This window comes from Erpetoichthys calabaricus, chromosome 11 (assembly GCF_900747795.2).
Source record: "Erpetoichthys calabaricus chromosome 11, fErpCal1.3, whole genome shotgun sequence".
In the NCBI taxonomy this organism is placed as follows: Eukaryota; Metazoa; Chordata; class Cladistia; order Polypteriformes; family Polypteridae; genus Erpetoichthys; species Erpetoichthys calabaricus.
In genome coordinates, this window is record NC_041404.2 from 73985286 (window position 1) to 74006268 (window position 20983).

Here is a 20983-nt window from a genome sequence, read left to right on the forward strand (position 1 = left end):
ATGACTCCCAAGATTCACTGAGTTGGGTTGTTCAAAAAGTCATTCATCCATCACTAACAGCCAGTTTATCGTAGTCTTTTTTTGAGATTATTTGTAAGTAATACTATTTTTCTTGGATTCTCTTGGTTTTGCTGACTTCTTGCTTCTTTCTTTAGGATACTGATTTCTGGTTTGCGTAATGGGACTGGTTTGCATTATGAAAGTACATTTTGCCTCTTTTTACTATTTGAGCATTTTTGATTTATTTTCTATGTTTAATATTAATGATAATTCTTTACATTGATATAGTGCTTTTCTCACTACTCAAAGCACTATACCTAGTGAGTGGGGAGCCACTTAAACCACAACTAATGTGCAGCATCCACCTGGATGATGCAATGGCAACCATTTTGTAGCAGTGTGCTCATCACATGTTAGCTGATAAGTGGTGAAGGGGTGAGAGCAGTAGTTAGCCAGTTAGACACAGGGGATTACTATGGACAATTAGCCAGGACATTCTACTGTTTACGACTGATGCTCAGGGATTTTTTATGACCACAGAGAGTCAGGACCTCAGTTTTACGTCTCATCCGAAGGACGGCACCATTTTTAAAACACATTGTCTCTGTCATTGCAATAGGGCATTGGGATCCACATTCAGACAATAGGGTAAGTGCCCCCTACTGGCCTCACCAACACTTCTTCCAGCAGCAACCCAAGCGTTTCCTGGTTGGTCTCCCATCCAAGTGCTGGCTGGGCCTTGATATGCTTAGCTTTAGGTGGATGACCTGCTTTAAAGTGCATGAGGCATGGCTGCAGTTTTGTCAAACAAATCCTAATTCATAACGATTCTTATTTGTCCTTTTTAGCACAAGCCAGGGGTTTATGGCCAACCTCCTCCTTGTGTGTTTTTTTGCTATATTTTGGGACATTCTTTGCATTTTGCCAGCTCCCCATGTTTGGGGCATGATAGGCTGGAAGCCTGCAGCTAGCGGTTGTGGAATTAGTTAAATTTGAGGTGGAACTCTCTTGGCAGAATGGTTAGGTTGTGGTTCTGCCTTTTTGAACCTTTTAGGATGCCTCACACCCATTTTGTTATGTTTAGGACTCTAGTTCACAATACTTAAACAAGGTCAGAACATGTTACAGCCTGGTTACATACATTGCAGAACAGGCAAATTACAGAGTTTTACAACAAAACAGAGGTAAGAACTGAAGTCATAACCTTATAGCTTGAAGTCCAGAGCTTTTAACATTACTCTATACTGTGTATTTTCTCCATGTACTCCTGATTCCTATCACATCTTGAAGAAATTCGATTTGGATTGATTGATAAATGTAAATTGAGCCAGTATGAATGAGTGTAGGAGTGGACTGGTACCCTGTCCAGGAATGATTATCGCCTTGATCCCATAGGATTCAACTGTCTGTGATCCTATAATAGACAGTGTTGATTCTGAAAATGGGAGGAAGGATGGATGGTATGTTGAATTTCCCCACAAATTTGGATTCCCTGTTCAAACATATGTTGTTAGATTGCCCAAATCTAAATTGCACCAGGACATGTGTGGGTGAATTTGTGAGAGTGTGCCCTGCAATGCCCTGGAGTCCTGTCCTGTCTGTTGCTCATTGGTACAAGGATAGGATCCAGCTACAGTATCTGCAGTTTGACTGCAATTCACTGATGAAATATGAGTTTAGAAAATGAATGAATGGATGGATGGAAGAATGAATGGTAACCATAAGCATGAATGTTGGCAAAAGCATCTGCTAATGCCTGCATTGTTGTTCTTATCATCTCGCAAGTGCTGATGGATAAGTTCCAGCTGGCTGAGATGTGATGTGTGGGCTGGAAGAGGAGAGGTTTCCTAGAGGTTGAGTGACTAGCCCCTTGATAAGGAGAGGTGAGAGTTCTGTTTGTGCTCCTTTAAGATCTTTAGTGCAGAACAGCTCAGGCAGGACCTACAACCAAATCCAATAAACCTGTCTTCCTTTTCCAGTATTGTGACTATAGGCCTAAGACAGTTTGCATTTGCTTCTCCCTTCCAAGTGTGCATTGTGATTCATTGAAATTATGGATGATATGGCGCTGCTTTAGGCTCTATAAGGATGCCACTGAAGTAACTGGCTGTTGATGAGGACAGCCTGGTATCTTATTAGTTAGTATTGCTGCCTTATAGCTTCAGGATTCTGCATGAAAATTCAAGTCTGCTCATGGTCTCTGTGGGCTCTGCACATCATCCACTGTTTCCACGTTGAGGTACTCTGGTTATGAAAGTTCATTGACTGTGTCCTATGATAGACAGGCATTACATCCAGGGTCAGGTCTTGCTTTATTCCCAGTGCTGCTAGGAAAGCCGATCGTTCCCATGTAACAGAAGTTTTTAGTTAAGACTGTTGTACTCACTAATCATGGCACTGAAGAGTGGCAATGTGTTGCATGTTGCTTAGCACATGAAAGTAACATGGGACAGTAAGGACTTTATAAACCTTAAGAAGTTTAAAAGTGACTGGATAGTGCTGTTTATTATATTAATGATATTTCAATGTGTCACAATGAATGAAATGAAGTTTAGCAGAAAATACGCTATATGAAGCTGCCACTAGGCGTAAATGATAACCCTATCCCCCCTTCATAGACAAATACACAATGCCCCTATGATGCCTGCAATGTATGCCCACGACAGCACCTGTATCTAGACTAAAGCCCATATCTCATTAGATGACTTTTCCACTGATTTTCAATTGCAACCTTCATTTCTATAAACTTATTATGCAGTTGGTGATGCACTCCCATGACGATGATCGCCTAACATGACACACCTAATGAGTGAGACCAGCTAGTCTGTGACTTGATGACATACAGCACCATCAAATACTGTAGGTTTTATTTTCTTGTTAGTAAGAGGGGTGGGCTTTGTATGCAGGACAGCTGATAACCAAATGAAACAATGAATGCTCATCCAGAAGTACAATGCATAGAATGTAGCAACAAGGAATAAGAAACACTTTTGTTTTGAACCTCACAGACAGAAAGGAAGCTCGTCTGTCTGATGTCTCATATTTTATATACTGTAACAGAATGGAGAAAAAGAATTAAAGGGCAGGGATTCCTGTGGAACTCGCTATAGTTGTTAACCCTTCATGAAAGTGCTGTGGCGTCAGGCAACACGCCATTAGCTGTCAGAAAAAGGGGCAGCACAGCTGTGTTGGAAGATTGGTGCTCAGTTTGCAAATGTGACATGAGCCGCGATTTTCAGTCGTGTAGTTTGACATGGTGCTGCAACAAGCAAATCTGACATACTCCACGACAAAAAGTCGCATAATGGGACATTAGCTTTAGAATTGGCAGAATTGGGACTCCAGCTACTGTAATAAATTTCACACTATTCCATTCTTTGGTGCTGAGGTGTCACCGATTGCTCAATTGCACCTAATCTGGAATCCTGAGGTGGTCTGTCGTGTGGTGGGTGCAGCGACGAGCTGTATCAGTACATGATCCCAACCTCTCTCGCTCTCTCTCTGCCTCTTTGCTTTGGTATTTTTATATTAAAACAAGTAAATGCTCCCTGATTTTGGCTACCTGCCCCTGCTATTAGCTAATAAATCAAAAATAAATCAAAAATGTACACGATCAGACTATTGACTTAATTTCATCAAGTTTTCTAGTTAAACTTCAGTTCATTTTTAGCACCATTATTTATAATAATAAATTTATCATTTTTAACTTTTTATGAATACACTTTTTGGCCTGTTTACAGCTATGAAGCTTTTTCAGGGTAGGTAGAGACATTCTCTTATGGGGTTGCCTCAAAGCAAAGCCAAAAATGGAGGGAACCACCAAAACCCAGGCAAAAAAGACAACATTAAAAAAAAATAATTTAATTTAGTGAATTGACTAAATAATGAAAAGAAAGACAAAAACACCAAATGTTTCAAAAAGATCAGAATTTCAAAAACAAGCTATAAAAAATTCAAAAAAGTCAAAAAACAGATGTAAAGTTCTACAACAAGGCAAGGCCAGAATCCATTAGATCAAAGCAAGAATATCACAAGCAAGAAAAGCTGATGTCACATGACTTCTAGTCTGAGGGGATGTCAAACTTGACCACTGAGTTGCCCCTCTCGTTTCCTTAGTATGTCATATTACATGATAACTATGACTAGCGGTGTCAATTTTCAAGACTGCGTGATGAGTTTCCAGCACAGACCCACATTTTCAAAGTAACGCAAGCTCTCCACTTTTTCCGACAGCTAATAACGTGTTGCCTCATAGAATCAGTTTGTACATAAAGGGTTTACAGTTACGATGAGTTCAACAGCAATCTTGGCCCCTGTTTCAATTCTTTTATGGTATGTAAAGCATGCACCATCACACAGACAAGGCTCTCTTCTTCTTGCATGGTCCAAAACTCCCACATTTCTGATTCTTTGTTGCCACATTAGCTTCTGAATGAGTGCTCATTTATTGTCAGCCCCCATATACACAGAGCCCACCTCCACGACTTGTTGAGGCTAGATTAGTTGGCTTGAGTTGCTAGGTATGTCACACTACATGACACACTACATGGTGTTCACTGGTACATCCAACTGCCTTCGACTTGCTAAAATAATGTAAATGAAGTCAGCGTCTGAAAATCTCTGGAAAATTTGCATTATGTAAATAAAATAGGCAGAAGCACAAAGGAAAGATTTGAATTTCTCCACAACACACATTTCTCCACACGTCTGATGGCTGAACCATATAGCGTGTACTCATCAGTGATTGCAGTGGTCTAAGCACAGCACATGGGAATTGCAGAATAAGGTTCTTGTCCCACCACCATCAAAAGAAATGAAAAATGTAATTACATTAACAAAGGCTAACATAATTAAACTAATAAAAGGGATAAATACAGGATAATGTTAACACAGAAACCAGTATAAGAAAAAGCAACTGAAAGAAAGAGCACAAGACAAAATGCAGAGGAGAGACCCATACAAATCTCTCAAAAAAGGTTCTCCATATTCCATATAGGCCATTGCAGAGAATGTACTGGATGTCCAATTAATCTCCATTGATTTAGGCAGAAGGGCTACACCAGTCGTAGATACAGACTAACTCAGCACCTTGGGATTCTTCCTCTTACCTCGAGGTCAAAATGGATTTAGCAGTCATGGGAATAAATGAAATAGTGATTTATGGCTACTTTTAAATGAGGAACTACCAAAACTACATGAACAAAGCAAAAAAGACATAAACAAATAAAATGTCCAATACTGCACCTTGTGAAACTGTCTTGATGCGGACAGGGTGTGGGCAGCTATTTAGGACTCCTCTGACATCACCAAGGGTTAACCCCATCACCGGCGTGCCCCCAATCTCCAGGATGAGATCTCCCAGGCTAGGCCCACCTCCTTGTGTGGCGGTAACAAATGGGAACTCTCCATAATCTGCCCCACCACCTATGGCAACACCCAACTCCCCTGAAGGCACACCGAGGGGCACAAAGCTCTCCTGCACCTTAGAGCGCCAGTGGTGCTTCTTCACAGCGGCCTTAGACATTGCAGTCAGGCTAGAAGAGAGAAAAAAAAGAACAACATGTGAAAAAAACCTTGTGGTGTGCTCTTGAAGACAGCGTGGGCTCTGCAGAAAGCTTGTGGCACTCCAGGGCTTTCTGTTCAAAAGATATCTTTGGCAAGCATGCTGTGCAACCCTCACGGGAATGAAGCACAAAATTTAATTTTGACCAGCAAAGCTAAAAAGAGGCAAAGCAGATGAAGCTGATATACACAGCCAGCCTGCACAGCTGAGTCAATCCAGGCACCCTGAGCAGGAGTGAGACCACTGGGACTCATACATGCCATGAATAAATGAAGAAACTGCAACAACTCATCATCATAAAGCACTTCATTGTACAGAAGCAACAACATAAAAACACACTAACTTCGGTACCGGATGGCTCACTAGGCCCAGACAATCAAGTTTAGGTGGCTGACTTTTACAAAGAGAAGCAAATACAGAAGTGGCCATACAATACCAGATTACTTTAGAACATTAGAACAATTTAGACAAGAACGGGCCATAAAGCCCAACCATGTATGCCAGTCCATTTACTTAATTCTTCCAAAAGTCCAGTTTTGAAAGTCTTACTGTCAACCACACTACTTGGTAGCTTATTCCACGTGTCTACGATTCTCTGTGTGAAGAAAAACTTCCTAATGTTTGTGCAAAATTTACCCTTAACACGTTTCTAACTGTGTCCCTGTGTTCTTGATGAACTTATTTTAAAATAACAGTCTTGATCTACTGTATATTTCCTTCAGTATTATCACTTTTTAATCTTCTTTTGCTTAAACTGAAACGGCTCAGCTCTTTTAATCTTTCCTCATAATTCATCTCCTGTAGCCCTGGAATAAGCCTCGTCGCTCTTCTTTGGACTTTGTCTAGTGCTGCTATGTCCTTTTTGTAGCCTGGAGACCAAAACTGCACACAGTACTCCAGATGAGGCCTCACCGGTGCATTGAGCAGAAAGCTTGAGGAGAACCTCCTTGGACTTGAACTTCACACATCATGCTATGTAACCTAACATTCTGTTAGCCTTCTTAATGGCTTCTGAACACTGTCTGGTAGTTAATAGCATAGAGACCACTATGGCTTCTAAATCCTTCTCATAAGGTGTACTCTTGATTTTCAGACCTCCCATTGTGTATTCAAACTTAACATTTTTACTTCCTATGTGTAATACTTTACATTTACTGACATTAAACTTCATCTGCCACAGATCTGCCCAGGCCTGTATACTGTCCAAGTCCCTCTGTAATGATTTAACAGATTCCCGATTATCTGCCAATCCACCTATCTTGATATCATTTATAAACGTAACCAGCTTGTTACTTATATTCCTATTCAAATCATTTATATATATATTAAAAATAGCAGTGGCCCTAGCACTGACCCCTGTGGAACACCACTTCCTAACATCAGCTAGTTCTGATAAGGTTCCTTGCACCATCACCCTCCGCTCCCTGTGTCTGAGTCAGTTTTGTACCCACCTACACACCACACCCTGAACCGCCCCTGAACTCCCATAGTTAGAGTGGCACACCCACTTTCCCAGTTACTGCATAAAGTGCCATTCCCTTGCATATTTTTTTCCCTTTATCTCTCATCTTTTGCATTATGAATTTAAATTTACATTTTTTGGAATTTATTCTCCATCTTTTTACAAAATCTAGACCTTATTTTGGGGATTCCTTGAGTCCTATAGTTTGAATTTGATATTTATTTTATGAATTAAAGCTTACTTTTGTGTTTTTTAATCATTCTGGGCTGTTTTCACCGTCATTGTGTTTATTAACCTTTGCCTCCATTTTGTCTTCCTGTTGTTAGGGTAGCCTCCTGCTTTGTTACTAGTGTGTCCTTAAAGGTTGTGAACGGGTTTAAGAGTTGTCCTTGTAAAAACATACTTATCCAAGATTGTGGAATCAAAACCATTTTGTCAAACATCCTTTTACTTAAAGAAAACTAGGGGGCTCTGCCCCCTGCTTGCTTCGCTCGCCAACCCCCGGGCAGGTGCTAAACGCTAGCCACTTTAAGGATCTGCCACTTACGTATGGTGAAGCAGATGTACAATTTAAACAGATTGTTATTTTCATGGGAATTGTTACAAATGAATAATATAAGTAACTATTTTACTTTACAGCGAGTAATCAACCATAGTAAAAAATAGTAAAACGTAATAAATTGAAAGAAAATTATGTTTCATGTTGCGTTAGAGGTGTTCGTTGCATTATACGTTTTCGTTCTGTTTGGCTTTTAAATTAACACGTAAATACTTTTTAAACTTACACTTTTACTGTAAAAACTTCAGTAAAAACAATTTTTTTAATTAATTTTTCGTTAATATCACATTGAATCGATTAATAATTTTCACGTTAATTCATTTGACTTCTTCATTTCTCAGTGCTAGGATTGCCCGTGTACTCATTTCTTCTGTTGATAACCCTTCAGGATGAAATTCTTCAATAAGATTTGGACATAATAAGTCTTCTTTTATTGGGAACTTAAAGTGAGGAAAACATGAAAGTTTATAAGAGCTGAGAGTGCAGGAACTGTGAACATGAATGAGAGGTGAGAGGACCGTGGGCGTGGGCCGTTAACCTGAAATGGTTGAGAGGAGGGCGAGACTTAAAAAATCCCTTGGCAATAGTCTCGTCTCATCTCAAGATTTTCTTTTATAATAGACAGACATCTTTATCCAAGTCTTTTCTGCTTGCAACTCATGCCTTTAATTTTGATCTTGATTACAGATACATAGTCATGTTATGGATTTTGCTGTCTACAGATGTATCTTGTACTCTGCAAGCCTGCGGACGTCCATTGCATGTCCTAGGGTGAGTACTTGGGCAATAGCTTTTTCCTTTTTCCTTCTCTTAATTAAAATAATCTGTTCTGAATTTATCAGAAACCACCACATTTAAGTTAATGAGTTGAAGTCACATTGCTAAGCTCAGCAGCACAATCTCAGAAACAAAGATCTCATGTTTCTTTCTGGATTCACGGCAACTGCTGTTGACTTTTTTTTCTTCTACAGTTTACTGACGTCAGAGCATTTGGGCAAGGGAGAACTCCATAGGTGGGGTTGTGCATATAAATATGAGTTATTAGGAAATTTTTACTACCTTAACCAGGTTACTCATTTACATTTATTTATATGGCCGATTTCTTCATCCAAAGTGACTTATAACATTTGAGATACAATTGGTTACATTTCTTTTGGAGGCAGGTGATGTGACTTGATTAGAGTCATGTAGTGTCAATGGTCAGATACAAACCCACAACCTCAGGATTTGAAGTCCAAACCCTTAACCACTGCACCACACTGCCTGCCTACTCAACTTAACCCGGTTTTGTATGTGCATTGTAATTGACTGAGGGAACTCACCAGTCCAAAAATCAAATGTCAGAGTGCCAACCAAGCTACCCCTGTAAACATCTGTGGCAGCAGGTCAAACTAAACAGACACACAATGGCACAAACAAGAATGAAAGGAACAATAAGCAGGCTGTAGAGCCTTAGAAGCTCTGTCAAGTGGTCAGCTTAGATAGGATCTCCATCCGGCAGTCTGCTCTTTCCCAAAAGCGACACCACCAGCCAGGACTGTCTTGGTCATATATTCCTCGGACTGGAAGGAGTAGTGTCAGTTGCCCACATTGGAGCTGTGGGTTGAAAAAGAAATGATGATGACTGCGACAGCACCCCCTCCTCTCCCAGAGCGGTAGTGCTTACTTCTAATGAGCCCAGAAGGTGACCCTCTGACACGCATGTAAACGCATTGTATGCAAAGAGACATAAAGGAACTAAAGAAACAATCGGCAGATGTCTAAACTTCTTTCTCCAACAGGGGGCACTGATAAGACTGATTCTGCCTAACCACATTCAGCCTGTAGCTGGTTACAGTCACAGTAAAGAACCATCCATCCCTCATCCAGCTAGATATTCAACTAATGAAAATGGATGTAGAGAATTTTTAAACCAGTGTTGAATGGTTTTTGAGAAAGAACCTACGACATAGGCAAGTGATCGAATAAGTATTGTGTTCATTATGTCATTGCTTGATAAAAAGTCATTACAGTGCGCTTTGACGATATATGACATTAATATCCCATGTTGTTTTTCATTGAATGTATTTATTTAAGCATCCTGGAAAATGTTTGATATGCCAGTTCATTCAGGGATAGCTGGCAATAGACTACTGGTGTGCTGTCGTAGAATTTTGTATTCTAGCTGTTAAGGCTGGGTTGGAAGATGTCAAAGTGTTTCCAGTTCTTAAAAGAGGTTTGTCAACTGAAATAAACGATAAGCTGGCAAGTCATCATATTGTAAGCACACTGGACAGTCTTACACAGGTAGCTCAGAAGGTGGGTATGAGAATGACTGAACCAAACTTAAAACAAAGGTGGACAAGAGAGGCTATAAGATGACCAGTTGAAACTAAAGTTACCCTAGAGCTAATGGAATTGGGCAAGATGTCAGTGAGGTCAAAGGACATCAGCACAGGGTAAAGGAGTGTTTGTGTTTCTATTGTGGTGAATCGGGGCACAGGGTATCTACCTGAACTAAACTTCAGGGACGCCAGAACACCCAGTCTGCGTTAGGAGTGGTAAGGTGGGTACTTGCAGTCAAACAATCTGTTAAAAAAAATTTTCTGGCTCTTGGTCATATTAACCAAATTATGGTTACTGCTTTGATTGATTCAGGAGCAATACAGAATTGTATCAGCTCCTTTTTAAATGAGCAAATAAAAATATGTTTTTGAAGCATTTTCTGATTGCAACACATGTCTGTAGTTTTGACCTTAATTTTTGATTCTTGTTGTTCAGTTTTGGTGACAGTACGGTTGATCTCCTGGTTTCTAACCTTTGCTTTGTTTTTGACTGCATCTTTTTCCAGGTTCTCTCTAAAATCTTCCTTGCTACTTTACTTGCATAGTAATATGGTTCTCAAACTTCACCTACAGCATCCCCTGTTGGACAGGTTCTACTGACATTCCATCACAGCTTATCTGTAGGTATGTAGCCTTTGAAGGACAGCGTGCATGGTGGGGCGTCTTGGCTGGGGTGAGGCAAGGCTCCTTACCTGGATGGGAAGTCAGCCCTTCAAAGGCACAAAAAATAGGGCAAAGATCAGCCAGGAGACAGGAAGAAGATGGCAGTTCAGCAATGGGTACACTGGCATCCCAGCAGGGTTGGACTGAAGAACTATACCCAACTGGGAGGCCAATGTTGTGAAAGAACAGGGGGAAACACCTTGGTAGAGCTATATACTCCTCCAAGACATTAGGTGGCAGCCTCCCTGGGCAATACTAACAGTGCGGACACTGCAAGGCTTGCTGGGAACTGTAGTCCCATAGGGGAGTCTTGTCGGGTTTCATGGGTGCCACCTGGGGGTGCTGCAGAGATCCATCATCCCTAATTTGTGGGACTTCCGTTTGACTCAGAATTGCTTCCATCAGGCTATGCCCTAACACCAGAAGCATCCCTGGGTCCAAGATAAAAGAAGTCACTCGCCTGCATGGGAGTTGCAGTTTTGGTGGGCGTCCCTCTTGGCGTCCTTGGGTGCTGTTAGGGGGAGTTGCTGGAGGCAAGCTCTCTTGTCATAGGGAGGTTCTGCCTGACTCTGAGGTACTCCCAGGTCCAGTGTAAGGAAGCTGCAATGCTTCATCCAGGCAAGTTAGGAGTCGAATGGAAGAAGGACAAATGTCACCTGTAGGAGTGGAAGGAGAGAAGAGAAGAAATGTAGATTTGATTTTCATGGTCTTTTGTAAGGTATTTGTGTCAATAAACCCTTTTTTATTGTACCAGGACTTGTGTCGTGGTGGTTGTATTTGGGCTTTGGGGTGTTGCAGTGCCCCTTATTGGTCACAAGCCTTTTACATGCCATGCTAGGTTAGGTGCCAGTTTTACAAATGGTCCAGTGAACCAGGAGCACCACGTGAACTTGCACTTTTACATCTTATCTCTATATACTGTATATAAAATCCATTGTCTATCTGTCTGTATGTATGTCTGTCCGTTTTTCACGAGAGAACTACTTAACGGATTTAGATTGGGTTTTTTTCTATAATTTGCTTGAATATTCCAGTTGATTTTGTGACTTCTCTCATCACACTTAGTATCAGAGTTCACATGCAGGAGTGAGTTATTCGTGCTAATTCGAGACAGAGGCTGCAGACTGAGGAGAGGGGGAAGTGGGACATCAGGTGTAGAAAGCCAAACGGGGCCCTCCTCCCTCACACACCAGCCTCCATTTGAGTCGGTCTACCTCTTGTAACGTGTTGGAGCATTACTTGCCTCCACTTACCAGTGATACCTGTTTGTTTATTAATTTTTAAAGTTTGACCTGTTTCACTACTACGCGGGCGGAGCCATGGGGGACAGCTAGTACTGTATATACGTTTCTTTTACCAGTGGTGCACACTTGTACTGTGGAAGAAAAATTAGACTTAGGAGTCACATAGCCATATAGTAATATCGTTATTGCACATAACGTGTTTTGGTATGCTTTCTACATTATCTTAGAAGTAGTATAAAAAGGTTAATAAATGTCAGAAACTTGTTCAAGAATATCAGGAAACCAGATAAAGGTCAAATGAACAACAAGGAACAAAAAGGTAATAGGTGATAGATCAAAAAGTTGACTGACTATCATGTACCCAGTAAGGCTTGACAGGAACTCAAGAAGTATAGAAAAGTAAGGACCAAGAATGTACTGTAGTGGAAATGAGACTTTCATTTTGGGTATGTAAGCTGGTTATACTCTCTGCAGGAAACATCTCATGTATTTTAATCGGTGTAAATGTTCAGATGGTACAAGCCAACGAACCAATCAGAGTAAATGTCAGGATTAATTCAGCACTATTATATAAATTCAGTCATCCAAAAATATGAGCCTGTAATTTTGCATACTGACCATTCTGTCACTGGCTGCTGTGCTGGAGTGTATCCCATTTCATGAAGAGAAATTAAACATGCAATGGACAAGCTTCCTCCTGTCTGGTTTTTGACTCAAAAAGGTCCTAGCGGAGGACAAGATTTCTTTCTTTATGTTTCCAATTTAATTTATTCCACACTAGCCACTTGAAAGAACAATAAACAATAACAGTCAATGGGTGCCTGGAAAGAACAGAAACCCACCCTTTCAGACTTCATCACCATATTGATTGATTACAGCCATTTTAAATATAACGCTGCAAATGCTCCGTAAGAACAGAAGATTGGCTTAAGGTTTGTTTAAGCTTTGTGCTGAGACAGCTTTCAATGCATGAACTGTGCCACTTTGAGCTTCTAAACATTAATATTCATAGCACTCTCAATGCAATGCCAAATCCTTTTTGACTAACTTTTTAAAGTAATTAGCAATGGAATGAGACTAAATTTACTGTATTTATTTAGCACATTTTCTTGCAAAGAGTGTAGCTTAGGTTCTTAGGTAAAGGTAAAGCTTCTTGCGTTTTGGTCAGGGCACCACACAGTGAGTGATTATTCAACAAATACAGTATGCCTACCAATAAATCTATACAATATTTATTCAGTTTGCATGTACAGTGGCATACTCAATGGTTATGCAAGTAAGAAATGAGTTCAAAGCAAGTGGAAAAGAAAAATATATTGATTCATAAAGGGGATACGTCTACACCATTAAGATTTGATAAATGGTTGGTGATACAAGAAGCTACTGCATGTGTCATGGCACCCAAGCAAACATGATGGAGGAATGCAGTTTGTGCCCCAGAATGCCCCAAACATGATCTGTTCTTCGTAAGGAAGGACACAGACCTGTTTATGTTTCATTCGATTGCCATACCACTTATATTTATTGAATCACCATAAACACAATTATTAGTTGATTGAGTTCAGCATTTTGTTTAATGACATTCAATCTATTTTATTTACAGTACATGCAAAGCAGTTTAAAGGTTACACACAGCAGGGATTCTATCTTTCTATTATATAAAAAAAGACTTTTTAGCCTGGGACGAGACGTGACTTATTCAGAGAGATACTTTCAAATCTTTGTGCCAAGAGATTTAACCAGGCCCGGGGCTGGAAATAAAAGGCAAAGAGTAGATGACAAAGTAGAACATCGTAAAGAATTCAAAAATGTTGGCGCGATACACATGCAGAACAGGTTAGAGATAATGAAAGTACTAAAATTCGAAAGTCTCAAAAAAATGATAGTAAAGATTGCATTAGCGCAAACAAACAGAAATTATTACTCAGTGAAATAACAGAACAGCGAAAAGAGATCGAATATATTGTTTGAATTTAAACTTTAAGCTGGAGACTTTTAGATTGTCTAATTCGTGTTGCCATCAGGGAAAAGTAGTGTTTCTTCCCAATGAAGAGGTGTATCCGTGAGAATTAAAAGATTTGTTGTTTGGTGAAAGTGAAATCCACATACGCGAGCGGCAGAGATGTGAAGTGCCAGGGGGGTTAGCCAGCAAAGCAAGCAGGGGGAGTCTCCTAAAATAAAATGTTTGTTCTGATGGCCAAGTGCCTCCACATCAATGTGGCTTCTGTGTGAATGAATGATTCATGCCTGTTGAAACTGCCACCAAGTAGTGGGCTAGTAAGTGCAAAAAGACTGACCGCCCTTCATTGTTTTCTTACACACACAAAGACAAGTATGTGTGTGGTACATATGGTGGCCATTCATCCACTTATTGAACTATTTTGTGTCAGTTCATTGTAATAAAAACCAGATTCCACCTTGGAAAGGAGGCCAGACCATTGCAGGGCACAAAACCGCACTCACAAATGGTGGTTGAATTCAGAGTTATCAATTAACCTTACACTTAATTCCTTAAGATGTGGGAGAAAGCTGGACACTCAGATATAGTGAAAATGTACAGACCTTACACCCCTTGGCTCATTCCCTTTGCTTTTTGGTGTAAAAATCAATGTTCAAAGGCTGCAGCACATGTATTGGCAACCCCTTGAGTGGGTTTTTTAGCAGAGGAACCATTCTTTTAGTGTGGAATATTGGAGCTCAGGCAGTCACAGCTGGAAAAACCAGCATCCAGGCTGGATTACCTCTGACTGGCCCTGGACTCAGGATGAAAACTGATTTTTTTGTGTAACCCGCTGTCTTCATTTACAGATATACTGGCAGGATTATGTTTTTGATTTCTCCAGTGACTTCAATAACATCCAGCCATGCCAAGTTGTGACCAGTAGGGGGCATTGCAGCACCCCAAACTCCAGACCCAACAATAATGGTACAAGTTTGGGTTCAAATAAAAGGTTTATTATAATAAAATACCTTAAAAAATGGGCTTCTTCATAATAATAAGCATAACACAAGCACAATTCTCTTTTTCCTTTTTTCCTCCACTTCTCACAGGAAAGCTTTATCATCTTCCACCCAACTCCAACTCCCCTGGAAGTAGTGTAGTGGCTTCCTTTATACAAGACCCAGGTGTACTTTCAGTGCTATTGCATTACATTCAGGAAGCAATTCTGCATCAGGCAAAACCTCCCCATGCTTCCAGCTCCACCATCTTAGCGTCACATGAGGATCCCAACAGGGATGCCCATCAAAACTACAACTCCAATACACCCCTGAGGGTGTCTGAACGGGAAGCATGCCAGAGGGATGTCGCCACCCAGTGCATTGGGGAACACATGGCCCTGGGAATCAGTCTCCCCTTGTCTATTCATTATAATGGCCTTATGGCCTGGAAAGTTTCAACTAACAGACTCGGTATGGATGCCTGTCCACCCACATCCTTCTATTAAAAGGGCCTCCAGGCCAGGTAAGGAACCATCCATCCTGGCCGGGATCCCAGCTAACCCATGTTGCCTATTGCACTATAAAAGAGCATGCTGTATTATGTAGGTGGGTGAGTTTATAGTGTCCTGGATAGTGGACTATCTGTCCGGAAGACCACAGTTTGTGAGACCACAAGGGGAAGTCCTGTCTCCTTTTCTCTTCACTCTGTACACCTCAAACTATACAGTTAGGTCCATAAATATTTGGATAGAGACAACTTTTTTCTAATTTTGGTTCTGTACAGTACCACAATGAATTTTATATGAAACAACTCAGATGCAGTTGAAGTGCAGACTTTCAGCTTTAATTCAGTAGGGTGTACAAAACGATTGCATAAAAATGAATCAACAAGCTAATTAAAAGGGTAGGCTTAGTTATGGGACACACTCTGGACCCCCTGGAGGTAGTGGCAGAGGAGAGAATGAAGACGAAACTGAGGGTTGTTATGAAGGTATAAACAATGCTGCACATCTTGTCTATGACACACTAGAATTGAGTATTTTCAGTCAATGAAATTATTCAGCACAAGAGTGTCAGGAGACGCTACTGGGGCTCTTTCATACCTTCTGCAATACATCTTTATAATGCTTCCCTGTAACTGATCTCTTATCTTTCACTAAGTTGGATGTTTTCTTCTTTTTTACAGTTCTTGCATGTATTTGAGGAGGGGGGTTCTTGTTGTTCGTGATATTTTTTGAGCTTCTGTAAAAAGCTAACTTCCCCCATTTGAACAAATAAAGTAGTATCTATCTATCTATCTATCTATCTATCTATCTATCTATCTATCTATCTATCTATCTATCTATCTATCTATCTATCTATCTAGGCAGACAGGAGCCAAGGAGGGTACCAGGGTTTGTGAGTGCCACCTATAACACCAGTTAATTTATTTAAGTTGTGTCCACTTAAATGTGTTTATCATAAGAACCATCTCAATTCCCCTTACCTGCTTTTAGAGCAGACATAAGTGAAGGACTGCAATGTAAGTGTATGGGAGACCTTTCAGTTTCCACTCTGGCTTGTTAAGTAGCAGGTCTCAATGTCTAATGGGAGACCCTCAAGGCAGAACCTGAGTACTATACTGGGAGTCTTGGCATTATCTGCCACTGCTATGTACATTAGGATTGCCCCACTGGTTTTGGGTCTGCTGACTATAAAATGTTGATAGGCAGGTAGGTAGGTAGGTAGATTTTCATGATTCCAAAATTAAAATTTGTTTTGTCAGTGACTTGAATTCTCAAGCATAGTACAATCATACTCACAAAAAACTTGCGAGCTGATAAACAGAGTGAAATGAACTGCATATAGTGCCTTGCTTTGCTGGTATAGGTGCCAATAGCCTGCTATGAATGGTTTTGCCAGCAACTACAGGTTTCTATAAATGTGGTAAGTGGCCACGTGAGGAATATGCTGAATAGGGAGAGGAGTGTTTGTTCTGCCATGTTACTATGGAAACACTCCACAATGTATACAGCCCTGGCTGAAGCAGCTGGACACCAGAGACTCTTCTTCTCTGGTCAGCATCTGGTTAAACCTGAACATACAAGTTCCCTGCTGTCAGTGGGATTCAATGTCTTGTGGGATGCAAAGATAGTCTCCCTCAAAGTGTCAATTATCATTGTGTAGATGTGGTCAGCTGGACTAGCACCTTTAAAAATGATTTGGTAGGTCTCCTTGGCACAACGTACTTTATTAGGTCCCTCCTACTTGCTTAATACAGGCCTCTACTGAATCTAGACCCACGTGTGTTTGTATTCTCCTAGAATGAGTGCCAGCCATGGCTCTACACCCACTCTCCGCCAGACTGACCTCTAGCCATCACCTCCTACAGAATCAATCATGGCCATGTGCCCAGATGTAGTTAAAGCACTAGAAGTGGGCTGACTGCTATGGTAGACAATAACCTGCACTTTCTTGGGCTTCCAGCAGCCATCCTGGTTTTCCAGATAGTCCTCCCCCACTTGATCTCAAAGTGTGCCAGCAGAGTGCATTTTGAGTATGTTAAGACAAAACATCCGCTCCTTGTGCCAGCACTCAGCACCATCTGCTGCAGCGCTAGCCCGTGATATTCACTTACCAGCCACTTATTCTGTGACTCCTTTCGTCACACAAGCTTAATGCATGCACACCTACACACTGCTATTATCAAAAAAAAAAGGACACATGCATAGAAAAAATAGCGGAATGTTCCATTTTCAGCTCTGTAACTATGAGGGACTCATTTTCCTTCTGAATGCGTCAGACCTGAGGTGATTAATCCTGATCCATTTTACCTGAATGCATTCCTAAAGAGCTGACGTGGACGAAAGAAAAAGCTTACAGTGCTTTTTCTTCAGTTCACCCTTCAGTTTTCTGAGCAAACACAAATCCTTATATCTGAGCTCATGTCACTTCCAAACACCTCCTGGAAATTTCTCCTTGCAGACTTCTGCTTGAGCTCTGCTGTCAGCTCCCAATGTCACTTCTGGGTTTGTTAAATGCTCAGCCAAGTGCAAAAGCTGCATCGGTCATGCCTTGGTCACACTAATGACACAATTACATTACATACAGTAATGGATTTGTATTACTTTCTCTAGGGACACGGAGACCAGTGTCCTGAACAGATAGCCTAGCAGTAGGTCAAGACTGGACACTGCTTCACATTTCTGCGAGGCCATCTTGCCAGGACTAATCAGTGATTTTTATCTTTAGGGTTTCACATAAACAATCCTCAGTGGATCAGAAATGCTACCATGGGTCACTATAAAAAAGATGATGTGGCCAGGTCCAGTACAAACTGTTCGGCCTCAGTTTAGATCACAAAGAGCTCTGTAGGTCAGCTTCTCTAACATTAGAGGTTTGATAGTACAGATCAGTTTTGATTATCACTATTTAACCAATGGTCAGGTCTCATAAAGTTTGCATAGTTATGACTGGTCAGTACTTCAGATTTCAGAGAGCTGAATTGATCATGTCTAAACAGCTCTTACGAACATCAGCAAGCCAGACCTAGTCACCTCTTTTCAACATATGGTGAGCTCCTGGAAAACATAATAGGTCAGGCCTTGCCAGCATCCTTTACACTAGGACTTGCATCTTGTAGAAGTCAATAGTTGTGACATTGCAGGTGTCATCTCACAATGGTGAGCAGGGCAAATCTGTTCACCAGTTTCACCATACACTCTCACCAAAGAGATCTCAAAAGGACAGAATTGGTCAGTATTTGTATCTCCACAGTCAGATGTCAATTGGTCATAGTTCTTACAGTATATTGGTTCATCTCATAAAGGTCAGCAGGCAAGTCTTGAATAGTTATTTAACAAGAAACCTCAGTGGAACATAACTGGTTAATACTTCTAACCTTGTTCTCACATTCCAGAGAGCCCAGGTCAGGCCATCTGCTTTTCTCTTGAAATAGTCATCTGCTATTCACACATGAAAGTAAGAATTTCTCTGTACATGTGACAGTAATTACCCTGTAATGGTCATTGGATAATATACTGTATGTTTCCAGTTTCTTACTCAATGATCAGATATCAGAATAATCCATATTTCAGAACTCTCCAGCAGCACTAAATTAGGGTTTCATTAGGGTTTGACACTCCATCTAGGGTTGGTTCCTTTCTTGAGTTCTGTTCCCTGTGATTCTGAACTTGATTACAAGGTTTTCAGAATGTGATTTTGTGTTATGTCATCTCACAAAGTCGACCAGGCCAGGTCTGGAAATGGGTGGTGAAATATTAGAATACTTGAAAGGTTGGGGGTGTTAAGAATTTCTTACCTTGCCATCAGATCTGTAAGAATAAGTAGATGAGCTCTAGAAGTGAAGCGGTTAAGTTTAATTTCCACTCTTGATACAATGGCTGCATATCAGGCTGTTCGGAGGATTGTGAATATTCAGCAGTTCTCACTCTGTATTCAGATATCAGAGAACTCAGTAGGTTTTGAATAGACACTAGCTATGATTGTGGTTAAATCTTGAAAAGGTCAGATGTTAGGCATGGATACCACTTCTCACATTATGATTAGCTCAAATCAATAGCTCTAAAATTGGAGGTTTTACCTCATAAAGTTTAGCTGATCACATGTAGTTACCTCTTTTCCCTTTATAATCAAACCTCATAAAACTCAGAATGGTCAGGATTGGTCAGCATATTTGACTTGATATTTCCTCAGAGAAGGCAGCATATCAGATCTGTCCAGTAATTCTAATTCTGAGCACAGCTACCCAGATCTGCACAGAACTTCACAATTTGTGGTCCAGTCTCAGAAAATGTATATGACCGGGTCTGGATAGGAATTCTTACATTATCATTTGGGAGTAGTCAAGGACCTTATATACTATATGAAGCTTTGCCCTAGAGAGGACAGACTACAAGGTTTGTCCCTTGTTCTAATGGTAATTGCAGGTCAGAGCAAGAACAATGACTTTAGTGAGCACTTGTTATCTTTGAGGTTTTGAATCACAGAGCTAGAATATCAGATGTGGTCTGCATATGTCATCTTGATGTCAGGAAAACAGAGTTATAAGTGCCTGTGATTATAAGAGTCACACGCCAGAAAACAGTGGCAATTCAGTTGGGTCAACAGTTTTTTTATATTTGAGGCTAATTGTAATATCCACTCAGTGTGGTTTATCCCAAGCTCAATTAATCAGACTTGGTGGTACAGATCCAAAGTTAGTCCATTACACATCAGTCAAATACAATTAGGACTGTAAGGAAAACATAGCAGGGAGCTTAACATATTTAACGTCTTTATCCATCCATATTTTGTTTTTCCTCTTGCATTCTAAAGACATGCATGTTAGGTTGATTAGTGAATTTAAATTAAATCTGAATAAATGAGTGTGGGCATAAGTCTGCCCAGTGATAGACTGGCACCTCAGGTTGGTTTCCACCATGCTGCTGTGATAGGCTCAAGTCCCACCTGCCTTTGAATCGGATTAAGTTGGTTTGTAAATGTTATGTATGATGTGCTCCAGCATCTTGTCTTGTTCAGCTCTCTCCTGTTTCTTTCTTTACCATCTAGCCGGCTCCCCAGTTCTTGTCTTGGTTGCTCAACCAGAGTGCCCTGAGCTGCTGCTCACCCAGTTGCCAGAGTGCCAGGAGGCAGCTGCAAGAGTGCAGCAGAATGCCTCAAGCTGCCTGCCTTGTCATCCTTGCTTTGAAAGGAACTTTTGTTTTTAAACCTTTTATGATCTTATGGGTTAGGATTCAGCAAAAACTGTCTTTCTGACATAAGTTAATTAACACAGTGTTTTGTTTTAATTCAATTATAATTTTCAATATGATGTTATTAATTATGTTTCTGGTTTTCTTCTATATGTACATTGTTTATTTAATTTGGTGTTATTTATTTAATATTTTCTTGTTTCATGCTAAGTTTCAATGTAATGTATTTTATTATTGGTCCTCCTTCCTTTGCAAGGATCCCAAGAAAGTGGCATGACCTAACAATGTGGTTGAGGGACTGTGAAGTTCTGGCTTCAGCCTTTTCTTGTGATTTTATTTGTGGATTTTCTGAATTTGGACCACTGCATTTTAATGTAAGGTACTGATTCTTCTTTCTTGGACTTTTGGATTTGTTTGCAAATCTATTTTTGTTCATTTTGTGTTCTGTTTTCCCTTTATGTTTTTTGTAAATTTTTTTTTAATAATAAACTTTGTTTAGTGTTTGGATTGGAGGATTAATGCTTTTCCTCTTTTC

The 20983-nt window shown here is 40.5% G+C and overlaps 1 protein-coding gene across 3 annotated transcripts in view; it reads right to left on the reverse strand.

The window, feature by feature from the left end:
* Positions 1–20983, reverse strand: part of LOC114660582 (membrane-associated guanylate kinase, WW and PDZ domain-containing protein 3-like) — a 184878-nt gene that overhangs the window by 147946 nt on the left and 15949 nt on the right. For 2 of the 3 annotated variants that reach the window (XM_028813356.2, XM_051933585.1), the window contains exon 2: positions 5245–5534. In XM_028813356.2, coding sequence (XP_028669189.1) covers positions 5245–5524 — 280 coding nt within the window. In that variant the 5' untranslated portion in view covers positions 5525–5534. Of the gene's footprint in view, positions 1–5244; positions 5535–20983 lie in introns of those variants that run through there. The other variant, XM_051933584.1, reaches the window with a different exon arrangement.